General features: G+C 41.7%; 1 protein-coding gene across 1 annotated transcript; it reads left to right on the forward strand.

Annotated features, from left to right (window-relative positions):
• The first annotated feature begins 6039 nt into the window (after positions 1 to 6039).
• LOC120864175 (olfactory receptor 10H4-like) lies at positions 6040 to 6978 on the forward strand. Its single transcript, XM_040241028.1, has one exon. The coding sequence runs from the start codon at positions 6130 to 6132 to the stop codon at positions 6976 to 6978; it is 849 nt and encodes a 282-aa protein (XP_040096962.1). The 5' UTR covers positions 6040 to 6129.
• Positions 6979 to 19704: the final 12726 nt, after the last annotated feature.

Here is a 19704-nt window from a genome sequence, read left to right on the forward strand (position 1 = left end):
CACCACAAAGGAGTAAACAATCCATCTTTCCCCTTAGATTCATGCTGCCACCCTAATAATATATTAGATGTTGAATAATGAAAGGATATTTTCTGAGAGAGCCAAACCATTTCATGAGTGTCTATGTCTATTCCAGGTTTCACACTTTATAAAATGACTATGACTAAAGCATGTCTCGCTATCTAGGAGGGCACATCTCTCCTGCTGAGTTTATTTTTATAACATTAGCAGAGTTTTGTACTGACTTTATTTTCATAATGGATTTTTGCCTGATTTTTTTTTTTATCAAATTCACAGTCAACACCCTGGAAATGTAATTGCAGTTGCACTCATAATTTGGAGGAGAGCTGGCATCACTACAATATTAGCTCATTTGAGAATATAGTCTATTTTCATATATTCAGATTTTTATTAGTGGTTAGATTTTTTTGTCTGTGGAGGTACTAAATATTTTTTGTAAACTCCTAGGTATTTTATAGCAGAGGTTTTCAAAGTGTGATATGAGGACCAATGAGGGTCCCAGAGACATTTTCTGGGGGTCCATCAGGTCCTGCTTTTCCAATTGCATTGTGTGAGTACTGTCGTGTCTGACTCTTTAAGGTTCCATGGACCGTAGCCCACCAGGTTCCTTTGTCCGTGGGATTTCCCAGGCAAGAATGCCAGAGTGAGCTGCCATTACCTACTCCAAGGGATCTTTCTGACCCAGAGATGGAAGCTACATCTCCTGCGTTGGCAGGTGAGTTCTTTACCAGCTAAGCCACCTGGAAAGCCCCTTTCCAATTACAGGTGTGAATGTGTTTTCATCATACGCTTCAGTCAAAATAATGTATTTACCATAGACTAAATGAAGGAGCAGACACAAACATCAAACTCTCTCTTATAAAGCAGTCATTAGGCATATTTTCAAAAATGTAAAACAAGGCTATTCTCACTAAATGTTTTTGAAAATGGAATTATTCTCATATAAATGTTACCATTATTAACTTGAAGTAGGTTTACTATTATTCTTTAAAATGTGCTAACTAAATAAAGATTCTCTGCTTTAATTTTTAATATGGTGAAAATTGATAGCTACAGTCTACCTAAACAAAAACCCTTTAAGAGCCTCAATAATTTTGGAGTTTTAGTAAAGGGATCCTAAGACCAAAATGCTTGAGAGCTGTTTGTTTGTAAAGTGTGTTACTTTGGGAGTATTATCTCGATTTTAACTTAAGTTGCATATTTTGAATGATTGTTACTGGTGTAATACCTTGAAAAAGACTATGATTTTTGGAAGCTGATCTTGCCTTCTGCAGCACTGCGCTCTCTTACTGCACTAACATATTGTGTCTCAACTCTTATCTTTCTAGATGCTCAAGTCTCTTCTCTTCCAATCCTTATATACATTTTTTTCTTTTTCTTTCCTTGTAGCATCATTCATGACTTTCAGTTCCATGTTAAAGAACAGCAGAGACAGTGAGTAACTTTGACTTGCTTCTGATCCTAAAATAATACACATAAACTTCCCCACTTAGTAAACTACTTCTTAGTTTTGTAGTATATTCTCTTTATCTAGCTAAGAAAGTTCCCTTTGATTTCATGTTGCAAAAGGATTTTTAAAAAGTCATAAATAGATATATAACAAATCATTATGTTGTGCACCTGAAACTATCTTATATGTCAATTAAATAAAAAAATCACAATTGTTGAATTTTAGAAAATATGTTCTTTACTTGATCAAAATATTTATATAATTTTTTAGTTTATGTGATGAATCACACAATAGGTTATCTGATGCTGTACATTCTGTTATTCATGGGATAAACCAATACCACTTGATCATACTATATGATTTTTACTACACTATTTCATTTGACTTGTTAATATCGTATAAAGGATTTTCAAATCTACATAAATAGGTAAAGTGAGTCCATAATTATAAACATTCTGACCTGGTTTTAGAATCAAGATTACATTAACATGATGAAATGAGCATGATAGATTTCAACTATTTTTCTGTTATTTATTTATATTTTGAAGATTGTATATAAAGTATGCATCAACTGTTCTTTAAAAATTTATGAGCATTCACTTATAAACCCACTGGGGTTAATGATTATAGAAAGAGAAGGTCTTTAACCATTTCAAATTCTTTAAAACTTATTTGAATATCCAGGGTGTCTATTTCTTGAACCAGTTCTGAAATTGTACATGTTTCTGAAAATTTATTCATTTAATTTATTGTTTTGAATTTCTTAACATATTTTTCTTGTTATTTTCATTGATTTAGAAATGTCATTTATTTCTGTAGTTATTTTCCAATTTTGGTTTTGTGTTTTCTCATTGGCAATTTTCTCCTTGTTTCTATCTTATTAATCTTTTCCAATTGATTGATTTGGGCTGTGTTAAGTATAATATGTTTTCTGAATAAAGTCTTATGACATATATGTATATGTATGTTTAAAGCAATATGTTTTCCATGACAGTACTGTTTTAGCTTATAAATTTGACATATGATGATTAAATTATTTAATTATAAATATTTCATCATTCATTTTATGACTTGCTACAGAAAAAATATTATTTAATATTATATTGAGTTCCTAACATAAAATTTGGAAAGGCATTTCTTCTGTATTGATTTCCAATTTTAATGCACTACAATCTATATAGTATTTATACTTTGAAGTATATGGAGGTTTGCTCTATGTCCAAACAGAAGCCCAAGTTTTGTTAAAATTCTCTATATGGTTGAAAATTATGTTAATCTCTGCTTGGTGAAGAGCCTAAGTATATTCAGGAGCTAATGTCTGAATATTATTATTGCATAATAATTAATAATTCCCAAATTACATTTCTGAACCCTATCAAAACTTGCAACCTCAGTTTTAAAATCTACCTATTTCAATTTATATATTTCTGTCTCATATCTATTTCACTGAAAGTTGTGTTCATTATTTCTTTATTAATTATCTAGGGTACATTGTTGTTGTTGTTGTTGTTGTTGTTCAGTTACCAAGTCATGTCTGACTCTTTGTGACCCCATAGATTGCAGCATGCCCAGCTGTCCTGTCCTTCACTGTCTCCCAGAGTCTGCTCAAATTCATGTCCATTGAGTCAGTTATATAAGTTATTTATATCTATTAGGTTACTACAATGTTCTAATAATCTTCATAAATATTCTTTCTTCCTTGGTGTGCATATGTGTGTAATTTTTTAATTTCAGTATGTATTTAAGCTACTAATATTTTCCTTCATAGCCAAAATAGCAAACTCATAAAGTTAATAACTAAATTAAGAATGATCTCTTCATATTATTAATACCTCATCATTCACCCATAACAAATCAAAATATTCTCTATATCCTTAATAACACCTTACAACTAGATTATCTAAATCCCCATCAAATCTAGTACCCTATGTTGAATGTGATTGTTAGGTCCCTTGAATTTCTCTTCACCCTTTTCATGACCCTGGCTTGCTAATGAGATTCAACTAATTGTTCTTTGAAAGTTTTCACCTTCTGGATTTCCTAATTGCTTCTTCTTGGCATCCTTTAGCTGTTCCTCCATCGTCTGCACATGATCACTCTTTCTGATGCTCAGCTATGCCGATGGGCACATTTTCAGTCTGGTTCCAGTATCCTTTAGCACTAATACACTGTTCAGTGAAAGTTCCATTGCACTGTTGGAGAGGTGTTCTAGGTTTGGATCCATTCACAAACCACTTCTCCAGGGAACCTGGTTCCTTCTACTGGCATATGGTAACAGAGATTTTATGATTATTATTTCATTAAATTATATTTTTTCTGCTTTCAGCATTGCTTCTTCATTTTCCTTTGGTGAACATTTGCCTGGCATATAATCACCCGTCCTTTTATTTTCAAACATTCTCTTCAATTTCTTTATGTGTATATATATATATATATATATATACACACACACACATATATATATACTATATATATATATATATATATATATACACACACACACACACAATAATCTGGTTTCTCTTCAGATTGCATATATAGGCTTCCCAGTGAAGTAGGAAATGGCAAATGTTCTCTTCAATTTCTTTATATATATATATATATATATATATGTACACACACCTATATACACTATATATATATATATATATATACAATAATCTGGTTTCTCTTCAGATTGCATATATAGGCTTCCCAGTGAAGTAGGAAATGGCAACACACTCCAGTATTCTTGCCTGGGAAACTCCATGGACAGAGAAGCCTGGCACGCAACAGTACATGGGATCGCAAATAGTTGGCCATGACTGAGTGACTGAGCAGACACAGGCTTCCCAGGTAGTGCTAGTGGTAAAGAACCTGCCAGCCAATGCAGGAGGCATAAGAGATGTGGGCTCAATCCAGGGTTGGAAAGATCCCCTGGAGGAGGGCATGGCAAGCCACTCCAGTATTCTTGCCTGGAGAATCCCATGGTCAGAGGATCCTGGAGGGCTACGGTCTGTAGGGTCACAAAGAGTTGGAAGCAACTTAACATGCACGCATATACATGCACACAGGATACAATGGCAGAAATGAATTCAGTACTAAAAGAAGACAGTACTGAAATAAAGATGAATGGGTTACTCAATTAAAAGAAAAATCTCTCAGAGAAAAAATTATTTTTATAAATCTGAAATCCAATCTAGAACAGGCACAGTATTCAAGAAACTATGACCCTGATCATATATGTCTGTCTTGATTACAAACCTGGATATTCTGTTTCTTTCCATCACTGTTAATAAACACCCAGGAACCAAAACTATGTCTTAAGCACTTAATTCACTGATGTTTATCACAATGCTGAATGGCAAAAGCTATAATGATTTATTCCAACTTACTGATGGAGACTGTGTGACCCAGAGAAGTTAAGCAAATGGATATATGGTAAGCCCCCTACATACAAATGAGTTCCATTACCGAAGTGTATTCATAAGTGTAATTTTCTTTCAAGCCCAACAAAGTTACCTTAGGTACCCAATTAACACAACTGTCTATACAATACTGTACCATTCAGTTCAGTTCAGTTCAGTCGCTCAGTCGTGTCCGACTCTGCTGCCCCATGAATCGCAGCACACCAGGCCTCCCTGTCCATCACCAACTCCCAGAGTTCATTCAGACTCACGTCCATCAAGTCAGTGATGCCATCCAGCCATCTTATTCTCTGTCATCCCCCTTTCCTCCTGCCCCCAATCACTCCCAGCATCAGAGTCTTTTCCAATGAGTCAACTCTTAGCATGAGGTGGCCAAAGTACTGGAGTTTCAGCTTTAGCATCATTCCTTCCAAAGAACACCCAGGGCTGATCTCCTTTAGAATGCACTGATTGGATCTCCTGGCTTATAATACTTTTCACACAAAAAAATACATAGAAAATAAATAAACACAAAAATAAAGAAAACATTTTTAACCTTAGAGCACAGTACCTTGAAAAGTATAGCAGGTCTCACCAAATATGTGAACTAACTTATGTGAGTGGACATTTGAACACAGGTTCATATCTTGGAAAGTTTACAACTTGAAGGTTCATACATTGAGGACTTCCTGTACAGTATGAAAAAAGAAGTGAAGTGAAAATATTAGCTGCTCAGTCTTGTCCAACTCTTTGTGACTTCATGGACTGTAGCTTGCCAGACTCCTCTGTCCATGGAATTCTCCAGGCAAAAATAGTGGGGTGGATTGCCATGCCTTACTCCAGCGGACCTTCCCAACCCAAGGATCAAATTCTAGTCTTCTGCATTGCAGGCAGATACTTTGCTGTCTGAGCCACTAGGGAAGTCCAACTTCTCTGTATAGTATATGCTTAGTCGCTCAGTTGTGTCCAACTCTTGCAACCCCATAGACTGTAGCCTGGCAAGCTCCTCTGTCCATGGGATTCTCCAGGCATGAATTCTGAAGTGGGTTGCCATTTCCTTCTCCATCTGTATAGTATAGAGCTCTTCAGTTGGTATTTAATGTATGCTAGCGCCTCTGTTTTAACCACTGTGCCTTCATTCTCTTTCTGATCTCCCCAGATGCAGCATCCTCGTCTGCTCAGAACTACAGCACAGTGTCTGAATTCATCCTCATCGGCTTCTCCCACTTCCCTCAGCAGCTCCTGCCCACCTTCTTCCTGCTGTACCTGCTGATGTACCTGTTCACACTCCTGGGCAACCTGCTCATCATGGGCACCATCTGGAGGGAGCACAGCCTCCACACCCCCATGTACCTCTTCCTCTGCGCCCTCTCCATCTCTGAGATTCTGTTCACTGTTACCATTACCCCTCAAATGCTGGCAGACATGCTCTCCACCCACCGCTCCATCACCTTTGTGGCCTGTGCCAGCCAGATGTTCTTCTCCTTTACGTCTGGCTACACCCACTCCTTCCTGCTCATGATCATGGGCTACGACCGCTACGTGGCCATCTGCCACCCCTTGCGCTACAACGTGCTCATGAGCACCTGTGACTGTGCCCGTCTTGTGTCCTGGTGCTGGGCTGGTGGCTCAGTCATGGGGATGATAGTGACACTGATCACTTTTCACATCAGCTTCTGTGGGTCCAACGAGATTCACCATTTTTTCTGCCATATTTTTTCCCTTTTGAAGTTGGCCTGTGGGAGGGACACAGCCTCTCTCACCCTGGGTGTGATCCTGGTCTGTGTCACGGCCCTGATGGGGTGCTTGTTCTTCATCATCCTCTCCTATGTCTTCATCGTGGCTGCCATCCTGAGGATCCCCTCCACTGAGGGCCGGCCCAAGACCTTCTCCACCTGTGTCTCCCACCTCACCATAGTGGTCGTGCACTACGGTTTTGCCTCCCTCATCTACCTCAAGCCCAAGGGCTCTCATTCTATGGACAGTAACATTCTGATTACCACCACTTATACAGTCTTCACCCCCTTTCTTAGCCCAATTATTTTCAGTCTTAGGAATAAGGAGCTGAAGAACGCCATAAAGAGAAGCTTCCACAGAACTTTCTGTCCCCTAAACTCCTAACCACCAGTATAGGGTAGAAGGGTTGGAAACAGTAATGCCTTTCTTCATAGAACTCTTGTGATGATACAGGTATATGAAAATACCCACACTCCTCAGGAGTATGATGTATAGTAGCTATTTGACTTTCTCCAATTTCCCCCTCTTATAGCCTCAAGCCATCATAATGTCTTGTTTATATCCAATGTGATGAACTGTATCCCATTATCTATGCCTAGGAATATGCTACCTACTTATAGGCAGGTGAGCAGAATCACAAGGGTGTTTCAGGTCCCTGATGCACATGATTCTTCTTGAATGGATTTTCAAGAGAAGATTTTGTCCCTTCACTCCCCAAAATAAGAATCAACAACCTAAAGAATAAGAATAAATAACCTAAAATTAATAACCCACCAGAACTGAGTCTTTTCTATGTATAAAGTTCTGTGTCTAGAGTATTATTACTATTATCCTTTAATTATAACAAATGTACAAAAGAAAATAGAGTGTCTCTGAGAAAATGGTTTGCTATTTGTAGTTTCTCACTCCATTTTGGAGTAATGGAGTCTAAGGGAAGTTTTTATTTTGAGCTGAGTTAAGTAAAAGATTCTAACATGGAAAGGACAGAGAGAGAGGAGAGCACTAGGAATAGATCTGATTACTCAATTGGATTAAAAAATATAAAATATATGGGAAAAATCTGGAAAAGAGAGGAGGAAGGAAGAGGTTGACAATGAAACTAATCAAGATGCTTGTGGGGCTCCTGGGCACAGAGGCCTTTCTGTACCTGCCCACCCTGCCATTTCTTGTTTGTAGGAAATGGCTCCAACCTCTATGACCTACCCTGAGTTCCAAAGGGCACATTCAAGTCGTTGTTAACTCAGGGAATTTGGGGGATGCAAGACAAGGGAGAAGCAGTCAAGAAATGATAGTGTGAAATATAGACCAATGGAATAAGAAAGAAAGCCCAGAGATAAACCCATGCACCTCTGAGCATCTTATCTTTGACAAAAGAGGCAAGAATATACAATGGGGAAAAGGTAGTCTCTTCAATAAGTGGTGTTGGGAAAACTGGACAGCTACATGTAAAAGAATGAAATTAGAACACTTCCTAATACCATACACAAAGATAAACTCAAAGTGGATTGAAGACCTAAATGTAAGGCCAGAAACAATAAAAGTCTTAGAGGAAAACATAGGCAGAACACCATGACATAAATCACAGCAAAATCCTCTACGACCGACCTCCTAGAGTCATGGAGATAAAAACAAAAATAAACAAATGGGAGCTAATTATACTTAAAACTTTTTGCACAAAGAAGGAAACTATAAGCAACGTGAAAATAATAGTGAACTAAACAAAGAATTAATCTCTAAAATATACAAGCATCTCATGCAACAATACCAGAAAAACAAACAACCCAATCAAAAAGTGGGCAAAAGAACTAACCAGGCATTTCCCCAAAGAAGACATACAGATGGTGAGTAAACACATGAAAAAATGCTCAACATCCCTCATTAGAAGAGAAATGCAAGTCAAAACTACAATGAGCTATCACCTCACACCTGTCAGAATGGCCATCATAAAAAAAATTTCACAAAAATAAATATTGGAGAAGGTGTGGAGAAAATGGAACTCTCTTGCACCGTTGGTGGGAATGTAACTTGATACAACCACTATGGAAGACAGTATGGGGATTCCTTAAAAAAAACTAGGGGTAACACTATCATATGACCCAACAATCCCACTACTAGACATATATGCTGAGAAAACCATAACTGAAAAAGACATAGGTACTACAGTGTTCATTGCAGGGCTGGGTTTTTGTTTTTGTTGTTGTTGTTGTTTCTATCTTACCCAATGTTTGCTTTTCCATCTTTTAAAATAATTATTTATTTTTAGTTGGAGGATAATTGCTTTACAGTATTGTGTTGGTTTCTTCTATATATCAACATGAGTCAGCCACCGGTATATGTGTGTCCCTTCCCCCTTGAGCCTCCTTCCCACTCCCACCCCATCCCACCCCTCTAGGTTATCAGAGTACCGTATTTGAGCTCCCTGCATCATACAGCACATTATACAGCACAATTTCCACTGGCTATCTCATTCTGCATACGGTACTGTGTATGTTTCAACGCTACTCACTCAATTCATCCCACCCTCTCCTTACACCACTTCACCATGTCCACAAGTCTGTTCTTTATGTCTGTGTTTCCATTGCTGCCCTGCAAATAGGGCAGTACCATTTTTCTAGATTCCATGTTCATGCATTAATATACGATATTTGTCTTTCTCTTTCTGACTTACTTCAGTCTATACAATAGGCTCCAGTTTCATCCACCTTATTACAACTGAGTTGAATGAGTTCCTTTTTATGGCTGAGTGATATTCCATTGTGTATCTGTACCACAACTTCTTTACCCATGCATCACTGATGGCCATCTAGGTTGCTTCTATGCCCTAGCTATTGTAAATAGTGTTGTGATGAACATTGCGATACATGTGTGTTTTTCAATTATGGTTTCCTCAGGGTCTATGTCTAGGAGTGGAACTGCTGGATCATGCGGTAGTTTTATTTCTAGTTTTTAAAGAAATCTCCATACTGTTCTCCATACTCTTCTCCATAGTGGTTGTATCAATTTGCATTCCCATATGATCCAAGCAGCTGTGCCACCTCCAAGATACAAAAGCTTTTCCATTTCTATGTGAATTGTTTTTTTCCCCATTGAAGTCTCAAATTACTACTCCCAACAGCCCCTTTTTCTTTAGCTGAAGATGGTGTTTAAGATGAAGAGCTCTTAATATTAGCCTCGCCACTGGCAGATGGTGACTCAGAGAAGTCAATTCACTTCACTCCACACAGCAAGAAATTGGATGGATCAGGGTTTGAATGTGAGTCTTCTGATATGAGTCATTAAAAGAAGCACTAAATTATCTAGGCCTTGGTTTTCAATAAACATTTAAGAATGTGGAGAGAACAGTTCTCACCAGCTTCGTTGACTATGCTAAAGCCTTTGATTGTGTGGATCACAACAAACTATGGAAAATTCATAAAGAGATGGGAATACCAGACCACCTGACCTGCATCTTGAGAAATCTGTATGCAAGTCAAGAAGCAACAATTAGAAGCAGACATGGAACAATGGGCTGGTTCCAAATTGGGAAAGGAGTACATCAAGGACGTATATTGTCACCCTACTTATTTAACTTATATGCAGGATACATCATGCTAAATCCTGGGCTGGATGAAGCACAGGCTGTAATCAAGATTGCTGGGAGAAATACCAACAACCTCAGGTATGCAGATGACACCACCCTTATGGCAGAAAGCGAAGAGGAACTAAAGAGCCTCTTGATGAAGGTGAAAGAGAAGAGTGAAAAAGTTGGCTCAAAACTCAGCATTCAAAAAACTAAGATCATGGCATTTGGTCCCATCACTTCATTACAAATAGATGGGGAAACAAGGGAAACAGTGACAGAATTTATTTTCTTGAGCTCCAAATTTTCCACAGATGGTGACTGCAGCCATGAAATTAAAAGATGTTTGCTCCTGGAAGAAAAGCTATGACCAACCTAAACAGCATATTAAAAAGCAGAGACATCACTTTGTTCACAAAGGTCCATATTGTCAAAGCTATGGCTTTTCCAGTAGTCATGTACAAATGTGAGAGCTGGACCATAAAAAAGGCTGAGCACCAAAGAATTAGTGCTTTTGAACAGTGGTGTTGGAGAAGACTCTTGAGAGTCCCTAGGACTGCAAGGAGACCAAACTAGTCTATCCTAAAGGAAGTCAACCTGAATATTCATTGGAAGGACTGATGTTGAAGCTGAAACTCCAACACTTTGGCCACTTGATGTGGAAAGCCAACTCATTGGAAAAGACCCTGGTGCTGGGAAAGATTGAAGGCAGCAGGAGAAGGGGATGACAGAGGATGAGACGGTTGGATTTTATCACTGACTCAATGGACATGAATTTGAGCAAGCTCTGGGAGATGGTGAAGGACAGGGAAGCCTGGTGTGCTGCAGCCCATGGGGTCACAAAGAGTTGGACACAAATCAACAACTAAGCAACACCAACAGTCAGCTTCTCTCTGTTTAAGAACACAAATTGAAAAATTCCTAAAAACTGAGCTGAAATGATGTGGTATGGTCTTGTTAGCAGATGTCAACTAAAAAAATAGTCACAACCTAAAAGTTGAGAGTTATGTTTTATTTGGTGGGAATTTTTAGAACTTCAAACCTGGGAGACAGCATCTCAAGAACCCTGAGCGAGCTGCTCCAAGGAGGCAAGCAGAGGAGTCAGGTTATACAGAAGTTTGGAACAAGGGACAGGTAGTCTGAACATCAAAAGATTAGTGCTAATAAAGGAAAACCAAGTATCTCAAGTTAAGGAATCTAACACTTTTCTATGTATGGGAAGATGCAAGAGTCTGGGCTCACAGAAATCATTTTTTCCTATGCATCTCAGCTACCTGGTGCCAGTGTTTTGTGTTTTTTTACATCCTGAGTTCCTCAGTGTTCACCACAGGGAGTGACTGCACGGTCATGGCTGCCAGGTTGCACAGACATTGTTCTCCTTTCTGGTTGTCCTTAGGGCTCAGGAATTCACATTTTGAGGGCCAGAATTGCTGATGACTATGACATTCTTATTACTGATATGGTAGGAAATACTCCATTTCTCACAGACAATTAGTATATCTCATCTGAACCTGCCACCTCCAGCTGTACCCCAGTGGTCTCATCAGTGAAGGTCTCTGAGCATCCTTCTTGCAGGACACAGAGAGATGAACAACACTTGCCCTGAACTGCCTGTGAAACTCCACTGACATAACATTCCCTGTGAGCCAATTCCAAGTTTCATTAGCAAATAAACCAAGGGATATTCTGTGATACCTGCAGACTCATTAAAATTTGACACATAATTCCCATCCCCACTTCATTTCTGAATTTTTTTTAAAAGTCCATAAGTGTCAAGCACAAAGCTAAGGCAGATGAAGTTAGATGCATAGCTCAAGGATAAGGTACAGACAAAGCCACAGGTCCACCCCACTCTGGAGGAATGGTCCCTGGCCTACTTTTTCCCACTTACTTTCAAGCCCCAAGTTTAATTGGCAGCAAGAGAGATAAGTGGGAATTGGAGGTGGCCTTCTTTTTCCCCAAGGCACAGGATTGCCAGACCTCCAAGCAGCCAAATGCTACATCATGCACCTTGGTGCCCCGGGCTGCCAAACCCAAGGCACACAAAGCAGCTAAGTGTTGCATACTCCTGGGAGCTGCAGCTTCTACTTCCTCAATCATAATGCTCACATTCCTATGTGATATAAATTACATGTTAAATACCTCCCCTCTTTCCTTGTTCTGTTGGCAACCCCAAAGGGGTAGGACCACTCTGGACTTGCTTACCATTCTGTTTCTAAAACCTGGCAAATTGTAGGTGCTTGTTTCTAAACAAGCAAACAGCTCTCTCATTACAACTCTATGGAATCTGTGAACTACAAAATCCTTCTGAAGTGTAAATGGCTATCCTCTAGCTTCTCTGAAACTCATCTTCAGGCATGGCTGGCATCACAGAAACCTGCCTCCTCTTGTATATGTGTCATAGCTAGTGCCCCCTGTGCCAGTGAGTGTCATCTTGCGGCTGTGGGGCTATGGAGTAAGGTCCTATTGTTACCGAATCCAAGCTCACCCTGCTTCTCGCATGACAGGCCAGTGAATCAGAGCCAAGGTGTTGAGACAAGGAATACAGCTTTGTTTGGAAAATAGCAGACCCAGAAGGTGGCAGACCAATGTCTCAAAATAACCATCTTATGGAGTCTGGATGTCAGGTTGTTTTAGGGATCAGATATGTGGGGAGGTGAGGAAACGAAGTAAAAAGACCATTAATCTTGCAAATATCTCCTAGAACGGCAAGTTTCAGGCAAGGGGATGTGTTCCATCCACAGGTGGACAGTGCTCTGAACAAAAAGAACTTTTAGTTTAAGGCAAAGGGGCAGGGATCTTTGAGGCAGGCCATTGTGTATAATTATAATAACAAAAGCAACAAAAATCAAGTCAAAGAAACATTTCCAACATGGAGTCAGAACTGGCTTTTCCCTGCAACACTATAGTTCAGACCCCTGCCAGTAGTCACCATGAGCCACAGCCTCTCCTTGCTGCCCAAGTGCCCTGTCATATTGACCTTCCTCTGTTCCTCAAATAGGCAATTGTCTTCCCACCTGGGGTCCTTTGCACATGCTGTTCCTTTTGTCTAGTGCCCCTTTTCCTCTCCCTTTTGACCAGAAAGTCTTATTGAAATGCTACCTTCTCCATGAGGTCTCCCCCTAGTCTGCAACATTCTCTATGAATTCAGTTATTGAGCTTTCATGACACTCTGCTTTCTCTTCCTCCCACTTGTAACTTCTTTTGTCAGTTACTCACCATCTACTTCTTCTCTCCCCTGTAAGGCCCATGAGGGCAGGTATCCCTGTCCTGGTCACTGTGGTCTCCCCAGAGATGGGCTCAGATGCTCCATACACATCTGTTGAATACATGGGTGCTGGAGCTGGGCTTCCTCTGAGCTGGAGATAAGAGTTATCTCATGCACAGTCTTTAGGTACTGAGGCTGGTCATGCTTATCAAACTATCCTGCAAGGGCAGCTGGCTCTGACTTCTCCTAGTTGTTAAAGAGCAGATCAAGTATTTGATTTAGGTATTCAAGAAGAAGAATCAAGTATTCTTCTTCTATTTACCACTGCACAGCCTCAGAAAAGAGGACACCTCCTGAGCAAGCCAATCACCTAGAAATTGAAGAAGAGTTCAACTCCATTTAATGGCCCAATCCTTGGTGGTAATTTTATCCTGTAAATATGTATGGTATACCTAGCATGTGCTAGACATAAAAAGTCAGTGGGACTCACACTCCATTTCTAAGAGACTCTGGATGAGGGATGGAGACAAGTGCCTAAGTCATATAGATACTGCAACATGAATACAATGCAGATGTGAATCTCAAAATAAAAGGATCCCCCCAAAACAAATCCACTGATAACCAAGTTGTTATAAATGTTGCAGGGAAGGGCCAATACTGACTCCTGGTTGGAAATGTTTCTGTGACTTGCTTTAGGTTGCTTTTGTTATTATAATCACACAAAATGACCTGCTTCAAAGAAACCTGCCTCTCTGCCTGACTGTTAAGTTACAGTGCCTTTTTTTCAGAACCCTGTCCTCTGGTGGGTGGCAGGAAGAAATAAATTAACAAATCCCTTCCCTGAAGCTTGCCATTCTAGGAGATATTTACAAGATTTATGGCATTTTTACTTAATTTCCTCACTTTCCCCCATCTCTTTTCTGTAAAAGAATTTGACACCCAGACCCCATAAGATGGTTATTTTGAGACATTGGTTTGCTATCTTCTTGCTCTGCTGGGTTTCTGAATACAGTCGTATTCCTTGCCTCAACCCCTTGTCACTCAGATTCACTGAGTCATGGGCAAACCGAGCTTGGACTCGGTAGCATAAACATGAAAGGGTATCTGTCAGATTTATATATTAGGGATCAGGTTGAATACACATGGGAAACTACCAGCACACCCATTAACTCAAGGGCTTGGTACAGTGGAGGAAAGTGGATGAAGAACATTCTTCTTGAGGGTGATGAATCTGACCCATGGGTTGCCCTGAGCATAGGACTAGCACAGAGCAGGGGATGGGGAATGTTTGGAGAGTGAAACAACTTGGGTCACTATCAATATTTACTGGTCATACTCTGGGACAAACCCAGTGGAGAGATCAAGAGATGCACGGGTCCTGCCTGGGAGAAAATCTGAGCAAAACTACAAGGCCATGGTTCAAAGGGTATTTGGCTTCTTGTCATTGTTTCTCTAGTGGCCACACACTGTTAAGGAACATCGTCATTACTCAACAAATATTTGTGACGCAAATGAAAGAACAGCATCCACAGTTCACACACACATTAAAAAAAAAACTTGAAATGGAAGTAGATGGAGGGGATTTTGCCCCCACCACTCACCTACCCTGTGCCAGTCTCCTTACATGCATTGTATAATTCGGCCCCATTTTACAAAGAGAAGATGAGACCCAGAGAGTCTAAGACATGTGTCCTGGTCACAGCACTGCCTCCAGTGAAGACACTAAGATACAGCTTAATTGTGACCTTGGTTTCCTGTATTCTGTTTCTAGGCTTAGTACTGACTGCATTCTGTGACTCCAGTCGCATTTCCTGACCTCTGGCCATGCGGAAGCAGCCATTTAGATCTTTTGCCTATGTCTTGACTCCATTTCTTGGCTGAACACTTGTCCCTCTGATGTTCTTTTGAAATTGATTGGTATCATTTCAGGGGGGCTCCAAAGAACTCCGGTACCACAGTTCTTTATGTCTCAGTGCAGAGAGGAATTCAGCAAGAGCAAAGTGATATAAGACATGATATATTAGAATAGGATGCTTGTGAGACTTACAAGCGGGCAGGCAAGAAATGCTGTGTGCCCCAAGAACTTAGTGGCTACAGCTTTATAATCAAAGGAAAAGTGGGGAGGGGAAGAAGACTTTCTTTGTCTTTATTGAGTAGACGTCATGTTTCCATCATCAGTTCCCACCCTGCATAGGGCAGGGAAGTTTACTTGTCCCTCCCTACATGGTCAGGCCAGGAATGTCATTGCACTTTGGAAAGATATTTTCTGGTCTCAGTACAATGAGGGATTTTCATTTTGAAAAGGTCACCTTCCCATAAATGATGTTTTTTTGAGTGCACAGAGCCTGTTTGGGGGGTCATTAACTTATTGAGCTCACTGTGGGTTTCATGCCACCATTGTTTTATTGTTTGGGGGCATGTACCATGCTTCTGTTGCTAAACAAGCCTGCTTTCTTGAATAATCACTAACTTACAGAAGTTTCCCATATTTTTCTACTTATAATCCCCTTTGTTGTGTTAGTCACTCAGCTGTGTCCTATTCTTTGTGACTCCATGGACTGTAGCCCTCCAGGCACCTCTATCCATGGGGTTTTCCAGGCAAGAATACTGGAGTGGGTTGCCATTTTCTTCTCCAGGGGACCTTCCCAACCCATAGATTGAACCCGGGTGTCCCACATTGCAGGCAGATGCTTTACCATCTGAGCCACCAGGGAAGCCCTGAATTTCCTAGTGGGGTTAACTATTTAATCACCTATATTGTCCCTTCATTCTGTCCCTCCCACTTTCTAGAAGTGGACTGTGCCAAGAAATTCCTTAAATTCTGGGTCTTCTGCTGTCCCAAGAGGATGGAACTCAGTAGGCAGTCTTGGCTAGACCTTCAAGCCAGGCTGGCATCTGCCTGTGCCATCTGGCTGCCCCAGCCCCTCTTCCTGTCCTCTTCTTCCAGCCCACTCACACTCTGAGGGATAGAGGGGTGGTTCTAAGGTGCTATCAAGACTCTTCATAATTCAATCCCAACTTGAATTCCCAACCTATCCTAACCCTACTCTGGACACAGCATGGAAATCAGTAAGACACTACTCTTGCCCTTGGGAATTCAGTCTAGTGGGAGACTCTGACTCATAACAAGGCAATGATGACAACTTTGATACAGTACTCCAGGGGACGATGGGAGTCAGAAAATGCTCCTGTCTTATTTTAGGCTGGAGATATAAAATGGGAGTGGTGGACTTAAGAATCAGTCACAACCTGAAAATAGAGAGTGTTTTATTCAGTGACAATAGTTAGGACTCTGAGCCCAGCGGACAGCGTCTTAGTAGCCCTGAGAAACTGCTCTGAAGAGGCAAGAGAGGGAGTCAGGCTACATGCAAGTTTGCAACAAAGCAGGCAGGCAGTCTGAACGTCAAAGATTATTGTTAAGTAAGGAAAACCAGATATCAAGTTAAAGAATTTAGCACTCTTCTACGTATGCGAAGATGCAAGAGTCTGGGATTATTGAAGTCATTTCTTACATGTGCATCCCAGCTATCTGGGGCCAGCATCCTGTCTTTTTGATTTCTCAGATCTCCCCACCCTACCTGCCAGCATCTGCTGGATAATACGTGTTGTGTTCCCTTTTGGGAGCCCTCCCATATTTGGAAGCCAAAAATTGCTGATGGCTGTTATATCCTCGTTTATTGATATGACAGGAGATATTCCATTTCACAGAGTATTGCATTGGAGGAGGGGATGGGAGCTGAGATTGGAAATTGGAGATGCTAACAAGAACCATATTGCACAAGGCCCTGTAGGGCACAATGAAGCATCTGGGCACTAGGGAGTCATGGCTGGCTTTAAGCAGGAGAAGGAAGTAATCAGCTTGTTTAGCAGGATCCGTCTGCTGTTGTGTAGGAAGTGGATGTAGAGGTGAGAGCTGAAGCAGAAAACTATAACAAGAAGGATGCTATAGTGAGTTAAAATAGTGTCCTTCAGAAGTCCATGTCCATTTAGAGCCTCAAAATTAGACTTCTTTTGGAAATAGGGTCTTTTCAGTTGTAATTAGTTAAGGATCTCAAAATGAAATCATCCTTGGTTTTGGGTGGACCCTAATGACTTCCCTCCTTAAAATATGAGAAGATATACAGACATACAAGGAGAAATCCATCTGAAGAAGTATCCAGAGATTGCAGTGATGCAGTCAAGGGTTACCAGCAGCCCACCAGGAGCGAGGCATAGAACAGATTCTCCTTCAGAGCTTCCAGAAGAACCAATTCTTCTTTTTTTCATTCTTTATGCTTTTTCCCCCCAAAAGTTATTTATCTTTTGCTTCACAATATTGTGTTGGCCTCTGCCATACATCAACATGAGTCAGCCATAGGTATACATGTGTCCCCTCCCTCTTTTACCTCCCTCCCACCTTCCACCCCTCCCATATATAAAACAGATAATCAATGGGAATTTGCTGTATGGCTCAGGGAGATCAAATATGGGCTCTGTACCAAATCTTGATTTTGACTTTGGCCTTCTAGTACCCTGAGAGAATAAATTTCTGTTGCTTTAAGGCCACCCATTGTGTGGTAAATTGCTTTATCAGCCCTAGGACACTAATACAGGGTTATTAGTTACAGGGTTACACCAATACCTGTCCTCCAGGTTCTATGTGCATGCATCAACCAGACTGGGGTCTTGGAAATGAAAGTGTGGAAAATGGGAAGAGAGCAGACACTGAGCTGCATTTTAGCCCAACAACCTGGAAGCCCAGTTGTTCGTGGCTGTCTGAGCCTGACCCTGTCTGCTCCTTCCCTCTCCAGTGCTTCAGTTTCAAGGGCCTGGGTCCAGAGCATGTTCATGCTTTAGAGATTCCATTCCTGACCTGGGCCTTCTCCTTCCCACAGAGGTCAGAGCATCAGCCTCTCTGCTAGGACACTTCCTGTAGCTGGGAGCCAGGGTTTCCTGACCAAAGTGGGGACAGGTTTTGTCTGGGAACCTTGTGATGTCTTCTGGGATGGCCCAGGGGTACCTTTTATGGGGTGTGGATGGTCTTAGCCTTTTGAGCTGCAAGGCCCACAGTGGACCCTCCCAGGAAGGAAAGGAGCCCCTGGCGTTGAAAGATTAGGGGAGGGGCACCTACGTCTTCTCTATTCCTTCCTTGGTCTAGTTAGGGGCTGTCTTGTCACCTCTCTCTCCCAACCTAATATTCCCTTTGCTGCTACAAAATAGCCCAGCTCCCAGCAGAGCACAGAGGGCTGTCAGGGAAGGTTTGCAGGCTGCATATACCTCTGTGGGTTGATCCCAGGGGAGCCTGTTGTGCCCAGAAGTTCCCCCAAGGCTCCCTCCCACCTGACTCTGGGCCCTAAGGGAGCCCCTCCTGCCTCCTGCACCAGGCTCCCCTGGGATGCTTTTGGAATGTGCCTCTGGAGAAGAAAGGGATAAAGTGAGGGAGCAGCCTCCCACATCACCCACTCCCTTCTAAGCTCCCTGTGTGAGTGAGGGGGCCAGGGTCTTCTCTGCTACCTCTTTAGAGTGCTCCTGGTGGCTGCCAAGAGCGGGGAGTGTGAGTCCCGGATGTTTTCCTGGAGAAGGTGATGTAACCATGAGATAGGGGGACTGGCCATGGATAATAGGAGTGTTGGGTGCGGAATGCAGATCAGGAACCCGGTGGAACAAAGTTCAGGGCAAGCAGCGCCTGAGCAAAAGCTCCTGACTCCTGACTCCTGCACCCAGGCTCCAGTGGGCACACACACTCGTGCACATTTGTGTGCACAATGTAGTTGTCAGGCAGACCAGAGTGAAAGTTGCCAGACAGCATCACAGGCATCGGTCATCTTCCAGTTTCTGCAGTATCATGCTGGACAGTATATACGTCTGGGTGCTCTTCCAGGTGTGCTGAAGGCCAGGACTCGGCAGGGGTGCGTCCAGCCTCCAGGGTCGGGTCTCTGCATCTGTGTGAATGCACAGGTCTGAGTGCAGTGCATATCTGGTGGAAATAAGAACATAAAATACTGTATGTGGTGGGGGAGACGGTGGTGGGATGCACGGGTGTGGAGATGTGGGGATACTCATGTGTAGGTGTGTGTGAAAGACACAAGGGGTACCTGGGTCCCAGTCTGTAGGAACAGGAAGGTGCTCACCCCTCAGAAGAGCTGTCCTGAAGTGCCTCCCCTTCTGCTTGGGTCAAGGTCAGAGGCTGCGCACAGCAGGAGCAGGGAGGCCGAACCAGAGAAGGAGGGTTCTTCCTCCCTTGGCTCAGGGCAGGCCCTGGACACTCTGAGAGCCTCCCTTTCCATTTCTGGGGACCGGCTGGGCTGTGAACCAGGGGAAAGACAGTGCAGAGGTTTAAGAGTGCTGAATGAGGGGATCATTT

This window comes from Oryx dammah, unplaced genomic scaffold, assembly GCF_014754425.2.
Source record: "Oryx dammah isolate SB20612 unplaced genomic scaffold, SCBI_Odam_1.1 HiC_scaffold_5, whole genome shotgun sequence".
In the NCBI taxonomy this organism is placed as follows: Eukaryota; Metazoa; Chordata; class Mammalia; order Artiodactyla; family Bovidae; genus Oryx; species Oryx dammah.

Bases quoted from the DNA above. Each gene is read 5' to 3' on its own strand.
- LOC120864175 (XM_040241028.1), top strand. From the start codon at position 6,130: ATGTACCTGTTCACACTCCTGGGCAACCTGCTCATCATGGGCACCATC.